Genomic DNA, 22291 nt, shown 5'->3' on the forward strand with positions numbered 1-22291 from the left:
AGTTTAATATTTATATGCGTATACTGTTACTTGTTGATGGTAAAAGGTACTTTTACATTTAACTAATGGAGATTTACTTTACTCTCTACATTATACATTTGCAGTAATAATCTGTGGTTCCAGGATATACTAGTTTTGCTTCCAACTTACTTTTCTGATCCTTCAAATTACAGTCATCTGTTTCTTAAAAGGAGTTTAAAGCTAAATGTTGTTGTGATTGTACTGGATAGTGGCTGGCTAAATGATTGAGAATTGTCAAAATTTTTCAGCATCATGACCACCAGCTCATCTATTCTTAAACATGAACACTTGCAAATTCTTTGCAAATTTGTCATAAGCCATAACATGCCTTTAATGTAATGATTGTAATAGGGTGTGGTATTTTCTAATGCAGAAATTAAATCATGTTTCACATATCACAGTTAAAGGGACTTCCAATCATCATTTTAAATCTGACATCTCAAGATGTTCATCATGTGAATGTGTCATTGGTGGAAACTGCATGTTGCAAGCCTCTGTGCATTACTGATCTCAGTTAATGAATGCTCAACTACAAAACGCCATTGCATAGGTCATTTTACCTTTTCTTTCTACATTGTGGCTTTGGTAAACACTTCATCATAAAACACTAAATCTGAAACTGATTACTCATTGGCTATGTCAGTAGATCATTATGCCATTATTGTAAATGTTGAGAAACTGACATGAAGTTGAACAAATGTAGTCCTAAGATTTTTGGCCCATTTCTGTCTGATGAGAAATCTTAATTCATTTCTTCACAAACCAGTAATAACATCTTAATTCATTTCTTCACATACTAGTAATAGCATTTCTAGCTGTTTGGAAGAAAAAAGAATACTAACACAGTTTGTAATTCTTTAGAAACATTTTAAAGCGTGTGAGGTCACTGTTGCTGTATCTTGATCACTATAAGAACAAATACAACTACTGTGAGTAGTGGTAACATATGGTGTAGCATCTCTGGGCTCAACAATGAGTTTTATGGTTGCTTGTTTATGAGCACGCACCATGTGGTAGTTGTTAAATTTGAGTCTACAGATGTTCCCAGTTGTGAACACTCAGTTGGAGGAAGTATCATAAGTTAGCCAAGTAGTGTACTGAATTTTATGTTCACATGTCAGAAGAATATTGAACAGTAACTCACAAATAAGATATGCCACACAAGACTGAAGCAGTAATGAAAAATGAATTTTTTTAAGAAGAGTTCTTGACAAGGGATACAATAAACTAATAGTGATGTCTCAATTTTTTGTGCTTACTGAACCCCATTTAACCAATTACCAAATAATACAAATGATGATCCACTCCATTATTCACTAAAAGACAAGTCATTATCAATGAAGTGAGCAAGCCAGGGAACTCAGAAGTGGTAGTTTGTGCTGTGCATCAATTATTTGTCTGTGATTTTATAAATCACATATTGTGGTGCAGAAATCAGTACTGACTGACAGAAAATTATTCAGGGTAGTAAATCCTTAGATTTCAGTTTTGATATATACGTTTGCTTCAGTAGTTGAATGGTATTTGCTAAATTTCTGAATTATGCTCTGAAAATTCTAGACAGTTCATTATATCTTTTGCATCTTGTGTTAGACTCATATTTTCATCTTTCCTATAGTCTGACAGATATATTAAATTTCATCATTCCTGGGAGTTGAAACTTTGTATCTGACCTTGTCTCAAGCTCAGATCTCTGCCTTTCATGGGAATTGCCTACCATCAGAGCCATCCTTTACGTCTCTTTGACTGGCCCCAAACTTCAATCAGGAAGTATCTCTCTTCTACTGATACTGTTGTCACAGCAAATACTTTCAATAATTTGTCTTGAAAGAACTCATTGAATTAATAGGCAGACCAGGAACACATAGGCCCTGCAGTGGAAGATAAACAGCAGCTATTTAATACAACTGAGGATGAAGTTTTTTTTAATAGTGACTTTGTTGATAATTTATAATTTTACATTTATATTGTATAGCCACAAAAGATACTAAGCAGTACAGTGACAGAAATTTGTTAATTTAGTGTACATATTAAGTTTATGAGAGTTGTTTCTATTGTTAATGGTATACTTTGACTAATTCCACATTCCTAAAGGTTCTTCTTCTTGATAAACAAACCAATGAAACAAGAGCAGTTAGTTCCAGTCTCCTTTTCACCAACATAGTTCACAGAGCACATCCTTGGCAACTTGTAAAATTGTTAATACAGAGCTTGAAATATTTGTATCTATATGCAACAATTTTTCACTGTTATAAAAATACAATTCCTATTTTCAGTGTCCACCAGCTGGTCCTGAATATTTGCTGGTGAGACCTGGAGCTGGACTGCTTTTCCCAGCAGTTGATTTTCTACGAGATGCTGTTGCTAAAGCAAGTGCCAATTGTGCTGAAGAAAATTTGCCAGTTGTGATTGACTGTCAGCATGTCCAGCATGCAGACTTCACAGCAGCAAGAGGTAAGTTTCAAATATCTAATGACATCATTGCCTGGTTTTGTATATTAGAGATGCAACAAACATCCCCCTATTCTGATCTGCTTAAATTACCACTACCAGTATTTATTGCATTACATTAGAGTGATATGCATAGAATTTACAATTCTCAAATTTTGTGCAATTATCTATATTACTAAAATGCTATCCCAGAACCAGTTGCAACTTAGGAGCAACAAAGATTATATTCTCAATATTTCATATAATTATTGACTGAATTTAAATCTTTAAAATGTACTGCTTGAGAGGTATAATCTTATTTTAAAAATTTAACACAATAAGACAAGTATTACAGTTAGAAACTGTGTGTGTGTGTGTGTGTGTGTGTGTGTGTGTGTGTGTGTGTGTGTGTGTGTGTTTTGAGGCATCATACCTGATGGCACACACATACACAAACTTCATTCATCCAGTATTTGAGAATGAGAACACTTAGCAACTTCCAGCAGAGATTACACATAATTTCAAACCTTTACCTCCACAAAATTATCACCGGCCGGAGTGACCGAGCGGTTAAAGGCGGTACAGTCTGGAACCGCACGACCGCTACGGTCGCAGGTTCGAATCCTGCCTTGGGCATGGATGTGTGTGATGTCCTTAGGTTAGTTAGGTTTAAGTAGTTATAAGTTCTAGGGGACTTATGACCACAGCAGTTGAGTCCCATAGTGCTCAGAGCCATTTGAACCATTTTTTGAACAAAATTATCAGTGCAAAAGAATTTATTGCTTACTACATTTTCACCATTCATGCATGACATTTTAATTTATTAACAATATAAGGCAAAAGATACCTACTCACCATAAAGATGACACATTGAGTTGCAGATGGCAAAAGTTGTTACCCTTTCAGCCAAAGCCTTTTCCAGAAAAGGTAAAACACACACACACACACATTCATTTCACACAAGTGAGCACGGCACACTCACACATGAAGTATTCCGGTCTGAGCTACCAGAGATGGCCGTCATGCGTGTGCGAGGTGTGCTCACTTGCGTGAATGAATGAGTGTGTGTGTGTGTGTGTGTGTGTGTGTGTGTGTGTGTGTGTGTGTCCCTAGAGCTAAATGTGTAACAGTCTTATCATTATGCCTGTTTGCAACTCAATGTGTCATCTTTACAGTGAGTAGCTATGTACCTTTTTTATTATATTGTTGATATTCCAAACTGGAGTTTCCATTATTTGATTTTAATTTGTTGTTTCTTCACTACTGACTCTATTTACAACACAAATTGCAGACATTATCCAGATATACCACTGAATTTCTTTACCTGCAAAATTACATCACTGTATAAAACATATTTCAGGAGATATGAATTGTAAACATTTAGATGTGTGAAACATTACTTTTGGCTTAAAATGCAATAAAACTTTAAATTATTACTTCTTTACTACGAACTCTATTTGCAATACACTTTGCAGGCAACATCTACATATATTACAGAATGTGCCTGCAAAATTATATAATTGTACGTCACATTTCTCATGAGATGTTTTGATATCAAAAACATTTAGATGCATTAAAACTGTACTTTGGTTAAAATGGAGTGCAAAATGTCCTGTTTATATTCGCCCAGTTTTAGCAACTTCCAGCAAACAAAGCATAATTTCAAACCTTTCCTAGGATTTTGCTCACTTACACACTTAAAGGCAAATATTTAACACACTAACTCAGTGATAAAGTAATTGGCCATTTGAGCTGTTTTATACATGGAAATTCACTCATGACACTTCTACGAAAATTTCAGTCTAAATATGTTATGCTAGTGTGTGTGTGTGTGTGTGTGTGTGTGTGTGTGTGTGTGTGTGTGTGTGTGTGTGTGTGTATGTATGTGTGCGTAGAATAAATTATGGCCATGGAAATAAAAACTGAAGAAATTAATTACGAGAATGAAAGACATAGGCAGTCAGTGTGTTTGGCTAATATGATGAAAAATTATTATCTGGAGAAAACACTGCTTCTTTTTCTTTTCTTTTCCCACCTTCATACCCTTCATGGTTCTTTTTCAATGTAATTCAGGAATCTAATAAGACCAATAAATTAAAGAGATTTTTTTCTGTGCCATCTAGACTGAGAATCATCTCATTACCCTCTTTGATTTACATACATAGAACTAAAAATATTTTCTTTCACTCACATGATAATGAAAAATACTTTATGGTATACAAAGCATATTTCAATAGCAGTGCAGAGACACATGGAAAATACAGGAAACTGAAATTAAAGCAGATGCTTGCAACCATGAGAATTACTTTGTTTTGGTGTCACACAGTGTTACTACTTTCTGCAAATCATTTTGAGACATAATTATCTGAGATCATCATGCAGGGCATTCTTCAAATCTATGTAATATTTGTGTAGCCTGCTCAAACACTATGTTCCACAGCTCACATTATCAGTTTTAACCCTCAAAGATATAGAGAGATTCAAATTATACATTATATTAAAGTTGCCTCCACATAGAATGCCTTTTGTGCTGTTCATTAATAATGAACTATAATTCAACAATGTGATGTATATTATTTAACTAAGACACTCACCATACTTTCCTTTTATTTAATCAACAGAATATCCACTGCATTCAGAAAAGCTGCTTGTTGTCTATTTACAATATTTGTCCTCTGTTCAGCTACTACTAAAAACTAGACAATAATTCATCCACTGTTCATTTAGTACTAAAAACCAAACAGTAATCTTGATATGCTAATCTATGTTAAATACTAATGGTTGTTATAAACTCTATGAGAAAAGCTTGTTTATAATTAATATCATTTTGTAGAATACTAAAATGGTTTCTCAAACCCAGAATATATATATTCAACTTATTTATGGAAGAAGTGGAAAATGAGATATGCTCTTAATTTTTTTTTCTCTAGATATACATAATTTATTATCTTATAACTGTGGAAATACTGTTAATCAGTCTCCGTCAGAATAAATAACTACACTCTATATAACAATAATGGTAATTTCTGGACTGAGCAGTAAGTAAAATAAGGGAAAGGCAACCACTCCCCTACAGTGGGACAGTGCATGGAGCACACATAAAACAGCAGTCACACCCTGTATATTAGACTTAGATGTATACGACATCTGTTCAAAAAATCCGGTACTTTGTCCATAAAATTTTTCTATTCTTTCCTCTTAGTTATTGTGCATGGTCTTTTTCGAAATATTCTCCTCCACAATTAATACACCATTCCCAACACTGTGTCCACTTCTGGGAGCAGTCTTAGTACATCTCTTGCTGAATTGCACGAAGTACCATCTGCACATTTTCTTCTATCTCATCTATCGTTGCAAATCTTCATCCTTTCAATGGGGTTTTCAACTTTGGAAATAAAAAAAGTCCATAGGGGATAGGTCTGGAGAGCACAGAGAATGTGGCAGTACAGTGATTTCACTTTTTGTGCTAGAGTCACACACCAACAGGTATGAATGTGTGGGTGCACTATCGTGAAGCAAAAGAGCCATCAATTGTCCCACCACATTTCAAGTCGTTTCTTCTCACATTTTCTCGCAGACATAGCAGCATGTCCCAGTGGCACCACTGATTAACAGTTTGACCCTGTGGCATGAACTCATGATGAACTAATCCTTAAAAGTCAAAGAAAACTATCAGTGTGACTTTGACATTTGACCTGACCTGACGAGCTTGTTTTCATTCTTAGAGAACCTTTCGCAAGCTATTGTGAAGATTCAACCTTGGTCTCAACACCATAACCATAGACCAATGTCTCATCACCAATTATGATTCTCTTAAGGAGCATCTCTTTCTCATTTGCCCAATCCAAAAGTTCTTCACAGGTAGTGAGGCAAAGGTCTCTCTGGTCGTGATTCATGCACCGTGGGATGAATTTGGCAGTAACACAATTCATTGGAAGATGTTTCATCAGGATTTCATGACATGATCCAACTGAAATGTTACATTCTTCTGCAATCTCTCAAACAGTCAGTCTTCAATTGGCATGCATAATTTCATTGATATTCCTGACAAGAGCATTGTTGGTAGATGTCAAAGGGCATACGGAATGAGGGTCATCTTTAATTTCTGTCTGGCCATTTTTAAATCATGTGAACCATTTGTAAGACAAAGTACAGCTTAAGTACTCACCACCACAGGTTTCCTGCATCATTTGGTACTTCTCTGTGTTCTATAAAAGTTTTCTTGAGTGTTACACCAAATTTAATGCAGATGAGCTGCTCCTCTAACTCTGCCATTGTGAAATTTGTAAACATTGCAACACAGTGTTCTGCTCAATACAGCACTGAACAATGAAATTTCTGGCAGTTACACATTTAACACCGCCATGTGCAGGTATGCCAACCACATTTCGCTTCAACACACCATTGGTGTGAAATTACAAATGTTCTGAAATTTTTTGAACAGACCTCGTATACCACATGGACAATATATACGTCATATCTGGGTAATGAATATCTTATTTTATGTGAAAATGACTTTCATTATTTATCATAAATAATATTTTGGTTATAAACCCAAACATTGGTTTGATGCAGTTATTCATTCATATTACTTGCTAGTATCCTATTCATTTCAGCTTAATTGTTCCTTTCTCATCATCATTAATCTTCCTTCTATCCTTCATAACTCTCCTAATTTGATATTCTGGTGTTAACATAAATTACAACATGTCATGGACTATCACTGTGCTAATCTTGGGTTCAACTCTTTGCCACATGAGTGACATTTGTGAGAAATGTACAAATGTGCACCTGTCACATGCATACAGACAACACAGCACACTCAAATACTACACTAGTATATTCTATCCCACAATGGCATGGCATCCTGTAAAAATATAGTAATGTCAGGCAACAACTGCACTGAACAGAATAGAATAGAACAGAACATAATACTTATTCAACAATATTAGGAAAAGGTTAAATTGCTACTTTCAGTAAGGATGACACATAGACTTGCAGACAGGCTCAACAAAAAGTCTAGCTCAGACCAGAATTCCAGTCATGGAAGTTAAGCACAATGTGTTAAGCAGCATGTTCAGCAACTGGATGGCCCAGTTGACTCTTGGCCAGAGTTTATCAGAGGCCATTCATGTGGACAGACAGCTTGTTGCTTGTCATGTCCAGGTAGAAAGCAGACCAGTGGTTGCAGCTTAGTTTGTAGATCACATGACTGCTTTCACAGGTGGCATTGCCTTTGATGGGATAGGTAACGCATGTTACATGACCAAAGTAGGTGGTGGTGTGAGGATGTATGGGACAGGTCATCCATTCAGGTCTATTGCAGTGATATGAGCCAGGAGACAAGGGGCTGGGAGCAGGGGTGGAGTAGGGATGGTCAAGGATGTTGTGTAGGTTCGGTGGGTGCCAAAATACCTCTGTGGAAACAGTGAGAAGGATAGTGAGTAGGGTGTTCCTCTTTTTGGGGCATGATGAGAGGTAGTCAATACCCTGGCAGAGAATGTGATTCAGGTGCTCCAGTCCTGAGAAGTACTGGTTTATCAGGGGAATGCTCCTTGATGGCTGAACAGTGGGAATAAGGGAGGGAGTAAGGGACTGGAGAGAGAAGGCACAGGACTTCTGTTTCTGAAGACAGCTAGAAGTGTAATTTTAGTCTGTAAATCCCTCATTGAGACCCTTGGTATATTTGGAGAGGAACTTCAAATCACTACAGATCTGATGTCCATGACTGGCTGGTCCATGATTTGGTATGGAATGGGTGACAGCTGGAGCTGTTGAATTGGAGGTATTGCTCATGGCTGGCAGGTTTCATTGGACAGAGGTACTAATGTAGCCATCTTTGAGGCTGAGGTTGACATAAGGGAAGGTGGCTTGTTGAGCTGAGAGAGCCAGGTGAAGGGAATGGTGGAGAAGGTGTTTAGGTTCTGGAGAAATGTGAATAGGATGTTCTCAGCCTCAGCCCAGAGCACAAAGATGTTATCAATGAATCTGAACCAGGTGACAGGTTTGCAGTTTGCCCTTTGAAGCATCCACCTTTGTGACCTCCTTTTATCACTGCATTATTCATCAGGTGGATCTACACTGGAAAGTATTTGCTGGAATCCAAATCTGTGACCACCATGCACTGAACGTAGTCAACAAGAGCTTGAGAGCAGAAGCAAAGGTCAGTTGCTGTAGAAGACCCTACAGATGTAGATAAACATGTGATCTGACCATAATTCAAGAGTGACATATGTCCTCCAAAAGGTACAGTCTCTCAAAGACTCAACCCCTAGGGCATGTGATAGTTGAGCCTCATAGTACACTGTGTGCATTTAAGTTTCCCAATACAAGGAAAGGATAGATGAGTTTCTTGAAAAGCTCTTTGAGTGCATCTTCATTGAGAGAATCATGTGGTGAAGATATAGAGAACACTTTGTGATCTTAATAGTTGTTAGAGCTTCCACTGCAACTACGTGTATGTCCATGGTGAGTGGGACTGATGGGGAGTGGTATCTGTTGCTGACAAAAACAGTGCACTTAGCACAGGGTTTGCCAGTGACATTGAAATTAGTTTTTTGTAAGCAGATAAATATTAGTTCTCCTATCCAAGAGCTTCAGTTCTTCTAGATGCAATCTGAATCTGTTTAAGTTCCACTTCAGTATGGAATCCCCTGTGGGTACCATTGTTTAGTGGGTATTTTCCTCCTCTCTCAGCAGGGGTGATTTACAAAGGAGGTCAGGTGAAATGTGAGGTTGAATTGTGCTGTCTGGTTTCTCCATGGTATATTAATGTCTTTGAGACTAAAATAATCATCAAAAGGGAAAATGCTTGCTGAGCTGATGGTTTACCTGGTACTTTCTTTTGTTTTGATTGGCTTTTTTGTGCATTTTTCCTTACTCATTGGAGATGTTGGATGTATTAGTAAAGGTGATGGTTCACTGGGTCTCTGATATGCCTTTTTATGTGGATCAGTTTCTAAAACTTTCATTGATGACTACAGAATGGTTTTGGAGCCATGTGTTGTTTTCATCTACAGGTACATCAAGTGCAGGTATTTGTACTCGATTCTGATGTCGGAGTTTGTATTGAGGCATTACTTTTGGTTATGGGTTTCTGAAGAGCTGCTGCAAAAGTAGTAACAAATGATAAAGGTTGCAGTGCTATAAAAGCTGTTTTAGCTTCACCATAGGGGATTCCTCTGGTAACCTTCAGTTCCTGAATGTTTCTTTCCTCACTATGAACTCTGCCCTTTCTGTGCTAGATCATGTGATCATCAAAACAGTTTATACATTTCAGAAGAAGTGTACAAGATTCACTATATTTGTAGACTGGGCCTAAGTTTTGGTATTTAAAGCTGCACATAGGATTGGGGACAAATGGTTGAGCTTTATGAATGGATACATTCTACAAAAATATTTTCACATAATTCTGGTGTAATGAAGGTTAAGCAATGTTGCTGTTTTTCCAGCGTTTTTCCCATAGTTTATCACTTCCATGACATCTACATTTTTTCCATTCTTCTAATTATTCTACCAACTAGAGAAAACATTCCTACCTACCAAAGCCACAGACCACTGATCTGTTTCAGGTTCATTGATGATGTCTTCATGACCTGGACTCAGGGCCAGGGCACTCTATCCTCATTCCTTCACAACCTCAACCCCTTCTCTCCCATCCACTTCACTTGGTCCTTCTTAACCCAGCTTGCCACTTTCCTGGCTGTTGTCCTCTTCCTCCTCCTCTTTGAGGGCTCCATCCACACCTCTGTCCACAGCCCTCCAAACACCAACAGTATCTAAATTTCATCAGCAGCCATCCATTCCACACCAAAAACACCCTCACAGACATCCTAACCACCAAGGTGCAGCATATCTGCAGTGATGGCAGTATGCTGAAGCTCTCACAAAATCCTTCACAGACAAACACTGTCCCCTAGTCTGTAAGCAGATTTCCCATCCCATATCACCACATACCCCAAATCCTCCCACCACCCCCAAGAATCAGCTACAAAGGAGCACCCCGCTCATCACGCAATACCACCCCAGACTGTAGCAACTGAAACAAACCATTCATCAGGGCTTTGGTTATCTATCATCATGCCCCAATATGAGGGACATCCCACCCAGGATTCTTCCCACCCCTCCTAAAGTGATATTCTGTCACCCACCCAAACTCCACAACATTCTAGTCCATCCTTACGCCACTCTCAACCCTAACACCTTGCCATAGGGGTCATATCTCTGTGGAAGGCCCAGGTGCAAGACCTACCCAAATCACCTACCCAGCACTTCCTTTTCCAGTCCTGTCATGGGCTTATCCTACCCAATCAGAGGCTGGGCCACCTGTAAAAGCAGCCATGTTGTGTACCAACTCTGCTGAAATCACTGCTCAGCATTTTGTATTGGTACAATTACCAAACAGCTGTCCACTGGGATGGATGCCCACTGCCAAAATATAGCAAAGAGCAAAGTGGACCATCCTGTTGCACAAAATGCAGCTGGACATAACATGCTTGATTTCAGTGACTGCTTCACAACCCAGGCCATGTGGATCCAACCCTCCACCAGCAGCTTTTCTGAACTGTGCAGATGGGAGTTATCCTTACAAAACATTCTCCACTCCCAAAATCGTCCCACCTCAACATATGGCAACTTCCTATATCCACACCCTCCACCCTAAGTTTTCACCCTCTCTATCCTATCACCTCCTCCGAACCCACATCCCCTCAACCTCACTGTGTACTGCTCTCTTTTAATGCACCCAATGGTCTTTTCTCCTTCTCTGTTCCTGTCCTTTCAACTCTCTTTTTTCCCTTTCCTCCCTCCCCCACAGCCTTTGACACTGCACCAGATAGCCTTGTCTCCCACCTCTAGTCCCTGCATGCTATGTCAGGCAGCACTGTTCCCTATTCCCCCACCCACATACTTCTACTCCTCCCACTTCCCCACTCCATTATGGATTATTACTCCCATTAAACACATTTCAGTTTCAGTCTGGCCTAAGTAGCCAGATATAGCACTCATGTATTTGTGAGGAGTGATTGCTTTTGTGAAAGCATGTGTGATTTTCTTCTCTGATGAAGGCTTTGCCCAAAAGCTTAATATGAAACTGTCTTTTCATTGTGCCTGTCTGAAACTCAGTGTCTCATCTTTACAGCGAGTAGCAATCTATTCTTTCCACAATGTTCGTAGGATAAAAATTTACATTGAACCACTTGTAACTCTGTTCCACATTTCTCTTGTTCGTGTCTATTGTGGACAGCTCTTTTTCTGTACTCTTGTGTAATAACCAAACATGACAATTTTTGAGACCTCCAACATCCCGTATAAATTACTTATGAAGGTTGAGACCAGAAGCAGGCCTAGCACTGAACCTTGCTTACCACTATATTTAATGTTTCCCCCAATCTGAATTTAGTTTTTTCATGTGATAGCACTTCTTAATGTGACTGTTTTCTGTTGTTAACATATGACTCCAGCTATGAAAAGGGAACTCCTGCACCTTTATAACATTTTAGCTCCCTAGGAGATTTACATGATCTATACAATTATAAGCCTTTTAAGTTCACAGAAAGTGGGAATAGGATTTTTTTATTATTTAGTTCTACCAGAACAGAATTTGTAGGCTGTTACACTGTAGACAAGCCTTTTCAGAAATCTAACTTTGATGATTTATTGGCAGAAAAGTGCTTCTATGTTATAAGATACAGCACTTCCAAAAAATGTTGAGGACACAGGAAGGAAGGACATGGAACTAAAATTAGTCCTCACTTGCTTATCTCCACTTGTATAAATGGGTATTACTACAACATACTTCAGTTTTTCAGGAAATATATTTTGACTCATTGACCGATTACAAAGTAATTAATTCCATGGATGTCAAGACAGCACAAGACTACAAGATTTTCATACTTGAGTTGAAATACTGTCATAACAAGGAGAGTTACTGCTTTTAGTAGCCCAATGATTTTTGTGATCTGTTTAACAGAAGATTTGGCAAAACATGTCTGCTGATGGAGTATGTCAAACCTGTTTAAGTAAATCTAATGGAACTGCTTTTCCCTGTATTTTCAACTGCTGGTATATTATTATTATAATTACTGATAGAAAGAATTCATTAAAATTTAGTGCCCAATGATTTGTATTATCAATGGTTGTATCACTGCTACTGCCATCAGAGAGGGGAATATCGTCTACTATAGTGAGTTTATTTTTTTAATGGCTAATAATGTTCTGCACTGCCTTCACTTAGTTTTTGTAATTTTGATTTTTTTGTGAAGTACATGTTTTCTGGAATACCAAGTGCAGAATTTTGCTGTATTGCCTAATAGAACATTTGTAAGTGTTAATCAGTGATAGTCTTCCACAATAAAGCAAACTCTCCCTTCCCAGTACAATAAACTTTGAGCCCAGATGGTAGACATTCCCTCTCTCAGCATCCATTCTAATTGTCTCTGCCTGATGTAAACGAAAACTTGATTCATAGTGTCACAAGAATCACAAGAATATTTTGAGAGAAGAATCAAACTCTCTTCTCCTGAGTGTCATTACTAAACCTCTAATCATTGTTCATCCAGTAAACTATCTCTGATAGTATAACACTTATTATTTTATGAAACTGTTCTTCACCTTCTTAGCTAAACTTGATTGATGGGAATTATTTATTGCTATCACAGCTGCACTGTCTGATAAATCATTTACTATGAGGATCACATTTGGTTCATTACAGACTGTTTACTATGTCCTTTTTTTCTTATTGCCAAATGTTGGGGGGATCAAACCAAAGCAGAACATCAGCAAATGTAATGGCAGTTGAACAGTATTATCCAAAATGAGAACTCCACAGAAATGAGTTCCCAGTTCTTTCTACTATGTTTTATTAATAACTTATCTAACTATGGGTCAAATAGACAGCAGAATAAAATGACAGTACTTCACTCCTAAGTAAAGAAATCTGGTGAGTACTTGATATATTACTGTACATCTGTATTCAAGCAAGCTTAAGAGTGAACACTGTATGTAAAATAAAACAAAGCCAGATGAACTTGGTCTTTTCCATTTGCCACCACAATAGACTGGAAATATAAATCTCTGTTGCAATTACACTCATTTATAACAACATAATTTTCAAGGTCCTTTGAATGTTCTTGTAGACAGGTTCCACTGTATTTGCTTTCAACTCTTTCAGTTGTCTCTCTATACCAGGGATGCTTATTATTACGTACTCCATGTGGGAGCCTGTGCGATGGTCAAATGACAGTATGTTTGTAAGATTCTCCTTTGTGAATGATTTCTTAAAAGACAAATTTAAAATTTTGGCTTTATTTTTTCTGTATTCTACTGACTTTTCAGACTGGTCAATGAGCGACTGAATAGAAACCTTAGACCCAGTTTTACACAGACTATAATTTTCTCAGGTACTCGGCAAGATCTTATGCTAAGGTATGATGGTAGTAGTTGTTGTAAGTTTCGCACATTGATATTTTTACATATGTATAAATTTCTATTACATTCAGCCTGTCATAATTTTTGCATTGTCTTTTGAACCAAGAGTGCAACAGCCTTTGCTTCCTCAATATTTTTTGAGTTTCTTTGTTAAGCCGTGGTGGATGTTTTCTGTCCTTAATCCACTTTCTCAGCATATATTTCTCCAGAGTATGATTTACAGTCTGTTTAAACTTTATCCATAGTTCCTCTATGTTCATTGTACTGGAATTAAATGATGTCAGTTCATTGTCCAAGTGGGATGCTAGCAATTGTCTATCTGCTCTTTCTGTCAGAAATACTCTACTAGCCTTATTAATTGATTTATGAACTTTAGTAACCAAAATTGCTATGATGACATCATGGTCACTTATCCCTGTTTCTATATTGATGAGTTAATTAGGTCAGATCTGTCTGTAGCTATATAGTCTAAAATATATCCATAGCATGTGGACTGTTGAATTAGCTACTCAACCCAGTTATTGGAAAACATGTCCCAAAGAACTTCACAGGACTGTCTGTCTGTACCACCTACAATGAATCCACAGTCATCCCAATCAATACTCTGTAGTTTAAAGTCACCCCCACCTAACATTGCATTAGCTGGAGATTTCTGCACTACTGACCATAGGCTTTCTTTCAGTGACTCTAAAACCATCACAGTGGAGTTGGATGGCCAGTAAAAGCATCCAGCAGTTAACTTTGTTTCTATGAGACCTGTTATAAGGGACCAGATAACTTCACTGTCATAATATTCAAACTCAAACTCGCTAGAACAATATTTTTATCAATTGCAATGAACACATCTCTCCATGTGGCATCTAATCTGTCTTTTTGATATACATTCCATGAATTGCTAAATATCTCAGAGCTTTCTACTTTTGGTTTCAGCCGCTCTCAGTCCCAAGAATAATTTGAGTGTGAGAAGTTTCCTGAAGGGCAGTAACTTCAGGAACTTCATTATGAATAGATTGAAAATTTACTGATAAAACTTTGATAGTCAAAGTGTCTTCACTCTGAATGTGGTCTGATTTTGCTATCTGTGAGCTACCCAAGCAGCTGCTTTCCTTGACCTATCAAAGGGAGTCCTACAATTCTCTACCCCATAATGCAGGTCCAGAAACCCACAGCCAAGTCCCATCACAGAGACAATGAAGCCTTTAGTTAGCTCCAAACCAAAGGATCCCAATCAATTCTGGGACCAATGCTGCAAATTGTGAGCTCTGCTAGCACACTGTGAGTGAGGCCAGCAGTCTTCACCACCTCCACCAGCTGCCTATATGAGCTGAGGGTAGCCTCTGAACCCAAACAACAGGCATCATTGGTGGTGATGTGAGCCACAACTTGCCAACAATTGCATCCTGAATGCTCAATAGCTGTAGGCAAGACCTTCTCCACATCTCATATGAGGCCCCCCAGCAGGTATACTGAGAACACATTGGCTTTCTTTCTGACCTTGAACACTGTATGCCTAAAGGGCTCCATAACGTGCTTAATGGTGGTGCTCCCAATAATTAGTAAACCCCTTCCCTAGTGTGCCTGCTCAGGCCCTGTTGGAGGACCCCACGCACGGGGAGATGGGCAAGGCCAGACAGCCAACCTTCCTTCTGGCCCTCCACCTCAAGCGACATGAACATGTTACCACCTGCCACCCATCCTCTTGTGAGGGCAGATCCACTACATTGGGCACATTGTGAGGTGCCTTGTCAGCAGAGCCAATAAGTGAAACAATCAACACTTGAGGTGTCTCATGCAACATGCCAGTCTGTGGCACTGCTACATCCTGAAGCAGCAGGTTCAAAATGGCTGACCATAGCCAAAAGCACAATTAGCTGTTTGCGAACAGTGGCCATGTCTTCTAGCATCCACACACAGCATGCACAGATCCAACCCATCCCAGTTTTACTAACTTCAGAATTGACTATATATTTTATTGTAATCACCATCGAAACATTTATCATGGTGATTCCTTTCTGATTTGATTTTATTCTTGGTATATTATGCTGGGTGTAGGCAGTTGTTTCTTACCTTTATTATTCTTTTTATATGAAATTTAATAACCTAAATACATATTGCTTGCAATACTTTCTTATTTCATACTAACCTACACTTTTATTTTACAGTACAAAATGTAAATGAGGTAAAAGGCAGAGCATTTCCATGCAATTTTGTGAATACATTTAAAGACAAATTAAGTGCTATAATGAACTGCTTGAAAAAATAAATTTTAGTCACTGTTATCATTTTTGCATGTCGCTGCACTGAAGTGCACATTAATATTTTCTGGGAGGATATGACATGTTATCAGATATTTCAAATACTCTTTGCTTAATCAGTCCAACATTCTGAAAGAAGAAGATGGAACACTGGTATTCACTTGCAATGTTGCAGGTATCAGAGCTCTAGCAGCTGATCTTAGCCGTCGTGGTCATCACTGTGTATTTCACAGATTGCGACCAGATGTTTCAGATGTACTGGGAGTTACTGACACACAGTGCTCTTCCACAGAGGAAGAACTTCGCACTATTTTGCAAGGTGGGTACTCTGAAACAATATCACATTCAAATGTTTCTGTTTGTGTTAACTAGAATCACACAATTCCATAGAATAGAAACACAAGTAGAATATGGGTCTCTTTAATAACTACTGAAATCCAAGCATTGTAATTTTTGTGAGTTCAGGAATTTGACATCCATGCCTTTCCACTTGGATATTCACTGAAATTATTTTTCTCTTTGTAATAAACCTGATACTTCATATGTTGGTGCCTGAGGAAGGAAAATATCTTCCAACTAGTTATAAAATCCAGAATTCCTCATAATGAACTGTGGCAAAATATGAAATTTAGAGCACTGATAAACAAGTGTGTAGAACTAGCGTACTACAGAAGAGAGTATGCAGGGGGTGCCATAGATATGTGTTCTTCTTACAGGTTTTTTTCATTTTTGGAAAAAGTTCACATCACAAAAGCACATGTCAGATGGATCAGCAATTGGTCTTGTACTTTATAACCACCACACCTGTACTAACAGCAGCCTATTATTGTCACAGAGTGCAAGGATGGAGCAGTATGTTTAAGAATTTGAGAATATTACAGCTAATTGTAACATATCTATCTTTTACAGGTCTCTATGATGCTGATGCCACTGTTTTGCAAATAAAGGATCCAGACAATTCATCCAGCCAAGCAACTTTGGTCAGTAATCATAATACCACAAAACTGTGAGAAAAAAATCCTATCTTCCCTGCTTATTAACTCACAGCCAAAGATTCACAGCAGTGTCACTGCAAAAAGTAAGCTGATCAGTTGCAATGGATCTGTTTTGTTTGCTTGTAGCTACATACACAAAAATGAAATGAGGCTGAAATTCATTGGCAAGCAACAAGAAACGGTTGAATTGTCTGTGCTCAGTAAGCAAAGTACAATAGAAGATTTGCATTTGTGTTTTTCACAGTAAGTTTGAATATGGAAATCAGTGTCCGTTTATTTACACATTGTCACTATCAGACTTTCAGTCAGTCTTGTGTAATCAATCAACTGCTGCTAACAAGTATTCAATCGCGCAAGTCCAAGAACTCTCAAATGTATGCTCACAAGACATGTAAGAGGAAGACTACTAAAAGCGTTTAAAAAGAAAATGTGGTGGTCTATATGCAACACTAACTATCTAATACTGTGTAAATAGATAGTGTAATAGATATCTAATACTGTGTAAAGTGAGAGGATGGGTCTATCATTCATCGATGTTGCAGTGTTGCGAAGGCAGTCATTTTAGAACAGTGTGAAGAGAAGGATAGCTATAATATACAGTCTCACAACTGTAGTATGTGCTTTAATCTGTTTCTGAATGCCCATAGGTGTGCCTAAGCAGGAGTCAACTAGCAGTTATAAGTGACATACAATATGTAAGTGATGAGTGAGAGTGGCATCAGATGGCAGTTAAGACTATTTGAAGCAGCATAATTGAGTGAGAATAATAAACATAAATCTCAGTCATTCTTCATTATGTGAGAAGAGATGGAAAATATTTGTAAAACAAATGAATAAATCATTATTTAACAAATGAGGTGCATTTCTAGCTGTTGACATATATTAGTGTCCTTTTTGCTTGAAATCATCACCTGGAGAAAGGATTTTCACTAGTCATGCAGAAGACAGATGCCGAAGTAATTGGCAGCTCATCATAAATGAATATGAGTATTAAAATTATGATGAAAGTGGAATATATGTGGTATGTTCATGTGACGCTGACACTTAAGACTTAGCACTATGATATTTCATATGTCTACATATCATGGAGCCTGTAATTATTACCATAAATGTTGGTCATAGCCACGTAGTCTTCCCTTAGTGTATGACTAGTTGATAAATATGCCTCATTTTTTTAAAAAATAATTCTTTAACTGTGAGAACCTCTACTGGAACCTACTGAACATTAAAAATCTTAACTGGAGGGCATTGGTTATTCAGTTACTGCAGTGAAAATGTTTAAATTATTGTAATTTGGCATAGAATCAGTTCATTATTGGCATGCAACAACATCTATGTTTTATACTGTAACTAGCTTCACATTCATTTTCATCAACATAGGGAGCCTCTTTCATCACTATTTACTTAATGTTCCTATTTGAAAGTTTTAGTACTAGACACGTATCCAAATATATTTCAGCACTAAGTTATTTATGCTTAAGTTTCACAGATGTGAACCATGTGACTGTGATTTTGTAATTAAATTTGTGTGAAAATTTGAATAGCACTGTTGTCTTCCTTTTTTTTCTCATACAAAACCAGAAGCACCAAATCCAAATAATTACTTCCTTGTTTCAGTAAATAAAGTGAAGCTCATATTGACAAATTTAAAAAATTAACAAAACCTTTCAAAGGCTAGCTGAAGTGGCAAGATGATGTGACTTCAGCAATAATGGTAGTCTATAGCTGAAGTATTTCTTCCAAAGTGAGAAGATATTAGGTCATAATCAATTAATTAAAAATACACACACACACACTAACGCTAGTCTTATATTCTGTAATTGTTGCTAAGGTGTCATCGCAGCTATCACAGTAGGTGTATGTGATGCTTATGAAAATGATTAAAACTGTGTAAAATAAGAACTCAGGAGGTCTATAATGCCACTAGACATGCAAATCATGAAATGTGTCAACTGGAAAACAGGCCTTTTTCACTTCTCAAAGTAATTTCAAATACATTTTTTCATATAACCAAATGGAGTATGGCATAATTAATTACTATTACACAGTTAGGACTACTGACTTAAGTTTATTATTATTTGAATCAGTATAGGTTATCTAGTAATCAGATACAAGTGATTGGAAAAGAACATCAAGTGTCATTACTATAGGTATCTGCAATGGGGCCAAGAGGGGACACTTACTCCCTCCTTGAATCTGGTTGCAAGCATTATAGAAATCTCATGCATTTCTATTAATGTTTATCAGTAACTGCAGGTTTAACACTGCTGAGCCCAATGGGAGGGAGATATTTGGATTTCAGCAATGACTATACACGATTTGGGAAATTATGCAAATTCCTAGATGACGTGGCAATTTTGCTGATAAATTTTATGTGAATATTTTCTACCAATATTTTATAAGTCATTGGTAACCCTGGATTTATCACATAATTTCACATTCTTGAATATCAAAAGATTGCATACATTACAGAAATATGCATGCAATTTAGGTATCAAAGTAATGTATCTCAAAAGTTTGGGGGGCATTCAATAAGTAATGCAACACTTTTCTTTTTATCTTGACCAACTTTGGTTGAAAAAATGTTGAATTTGTTGTAGGACATTGTGGAATATTTCTGCTTCAGTCCCTATAGTTTCATGAAGTTCCAACATATGCCAGCACTATACGTAGCCTTTAAAAAGGCATGTGAAACAAAGGTTCCAAGCAGAGAACTGTCATTGATTTCCTTAAGTAGAGAACCAGAGCATCACAAACATTTACATGCACTTGCAGAATGTATATGGAGACCTGTCACTGAAAAAATGCGCAGTGAGCCACTGGGCTGTCATCACACAACAAGGTCGCACAAACCTATACAAACTCCTGCATGCTGGCTGGCTGGCCACATGCAGCTGTGTCTCCCGCTATGTTGGAAAATGCGCGCACTCTCATTGAACATGATTGATGTTTGACCCAATGAAGGATGCACATTGTGGGACTCAGTACGTGGATGCTGGGGAGGTTATTAGTGCAGTAAGATGTCAGCTCCGACATCAGCTGGTAGAGCAGTACCGTGCAGGCATATAGGTCCTCCCAGTAAGGTGGGACAAGGCCATCACATTGAAGGGAGAATATGCTGAAAAATAGAATTTTGTAGCCAAAAGAGTGGAGAATAATACAGAGTATTGGAATTCTGAATAGAACTAACCTGCTTTCAGAAACAATAATGTGTTGTGTTACGGTATATTGATAACTTTTACTTATGAACCATCTGACAGCAACTGAATAAAACACAATTTTAGTGCCATATGCATTTTGCCTTTATTTTCTGCAAGGCATCATCAGTGGCCTGGAATAGGTACATATGTTAGCTATTTAATTTACATTTTTGTTACTGTGCCTATAGGTTATAAACAGTTCTGCTGGTTGCTATTTCCTATTAAGTAGTAATGTTTTGAACTGTACTTACAGGCTGCGTGGACAATTTCTTACATATTACGCTCCTGTTGCATTTTTGGTGTTGTTCTTCTTCTTATGAATGCCAATTTGCGGTTTTTTCCCCACATTCCACAGCACTATTAACTGAAAACTTGTTTCAATGCAATGTTTTGGTTTCTATTGCCAACTGTCAAATGTTTTTGCCAAAGATTGAATGATATTGCCAAACTTTCGAGCGTAATTATTGAAGTATCTGTGATCTGTTCTGTTTGTGTATGCATTTGTGTGTGCAGTTTTTTTTGCTCTGCTTTTGTGTGTGCGTTTTTTTTTTTTGCTTTGCTTTTGTGTGTGTGTGTGTGTGTGTGTGTGTGTGTGTGTGTGTGTGTGTGTGTGTGTGTGTGTGTATTTTGGTGTGGTATTAATTTTTTTGGGGGGGCTGCGTATGTGTGTGTGTGTGTGTGTGTGTGTGTGTGTGTGTGTGTGTGTGTGTGTGTGTGTGTGTGTTCAGGTGGTGTGGGGAAGAGTTTTTTTTGTTTTATGTTATCATTTCCTTTATTAAGTGTAGTAGGGAGCCTGTGCTGATGTATGTTTGTTCATTTATCACATGAATTTATTCGATTTTCTTTTTCTTTTTCAAGTGTGAATTTTATGTTCTGATGAGCTTTGTTTATTTCTGAATGGAGTTCATTTTCTTGACATTACAATAAAAAAAGAAAATGGCAAACATACATTTAACATCTTTCGAAAACCAACAGCCACAGACACAATAAAACATTCCACATCCAACCACCTCCACAGCCAGAAACTTGCAGCACTAATACACATGTTACATAGATTAAACAGAATCCCACTCAGCAAGAGAAAGTATGAACAAGAAATGAGCACAATCATACAAATAGCTAGGAACAACGGGTATGACACACATGTGGTACATAGGCTCAATCAAAAAATAAAAACACAAATACAAAACAAACACAACATTTCCAGAATACAAAAGAACTCACAAGCTGAAAACTTACAAACACAATCAACAAACACACACAATGACAACACCACACAGAAAAGAACCAGATGGTACACCATGACCTACACACATAAACTAACACACAGAGTTGCAAACATCCTAAAGAGACAGGGCTTCAAAATAGTATATAAGCCTGAGCAAACCCTCCAATCACACCTAAGCCAGCCAGCTACCAAGAGAGACAAATTCCAACAATCATATGTAAGAAATTGTCCACACAGCCTGTAAGTACAGTTCAAAACATTACTACTTAATAGGAAATAGCAACCAGCAGAACTGTTAATAACCTATAGGCACAGTAACAAAAATGCAAATTAAATAGCTAACATATGTACATATTCCAGGCCACTGATGATCCTTGCAGAAAATAAAGGTGAAACATGTATGGCACTAAAACTGTGTTTTATTCAGTTGCTGTCAGATGGTCCATAAGTAAAAATTATCAATATATCATAATATTACTCGCAACTGAGGAAGACAGGACTACAAAAGTTGAAAATGTGTTGTATTACTTACTGAACACCCCTTGTACTATGTCAATAGTTATCAATCATTTGAGCTACCATGCAATTACTTTGTATAATCATGTAAATATTAGTGCATGGGGCAGAGACACATTTTTGGCTCAAAATCAGCTACATAAAAAGTGGCATTTTTAGAAATTTGCCCCCTCTTGGACAAAATTTCTGTGGGCACACATGACAACTACACTAGTGTGA

At 37.5% G+C, this 22291-nt stretch overlaps 1 protein-coding gene across 2 annotated transcripts in view; it reads left to right on the top strand.

Annotated features, from left to right (window-relative positions):
* LOC124777586 (sodium-independent sulfate anion transporter-like) overlaps window positions 1-18669 on the top strand; it is a 314736-nt gene extending 296067 nt beyond the window's left edge. For both annotated transcript variants that reach the window (XM_047253041.1, XM_047253042.1), the window contains exons 10-12: window positions 2298-2475; window positions 16309-16452; window positions 17043-18669. In XM_047253041.1, the coding sequence (XP_047108997.1) occupies window positions 2298-2475; window positions 16309-16452; window positions 17043-17143 (423 nt within the window). In that variant the 3' untranslated portion in view covers window positions 17144-18669. The remainder of the gene's footprint in view (window positions 1-2297; window positions 2476-16308; window positions 16453-17042) is intronic.
* Window positions 18670-22291: the final 3622 nt, after the last annotated feature.

The sequence above is a fragment of the Schistocerca piceifrons genome, chromosome 2 (assembly GCF_021461385.2).
Source record: "Schistocerca piceifrons isolate TAMUIC-IGC-003096 chromosome 2, iqSchPice1.1, whole genome shotgun sequence".
Classification (NCBI taxonomy): domain Eukaryota; kingdom Metazoa; phylum Arthropoda; class Insecta; order Orthoptera; family Acrididae; genus Schistocerca; species Schistocerca piceifrons.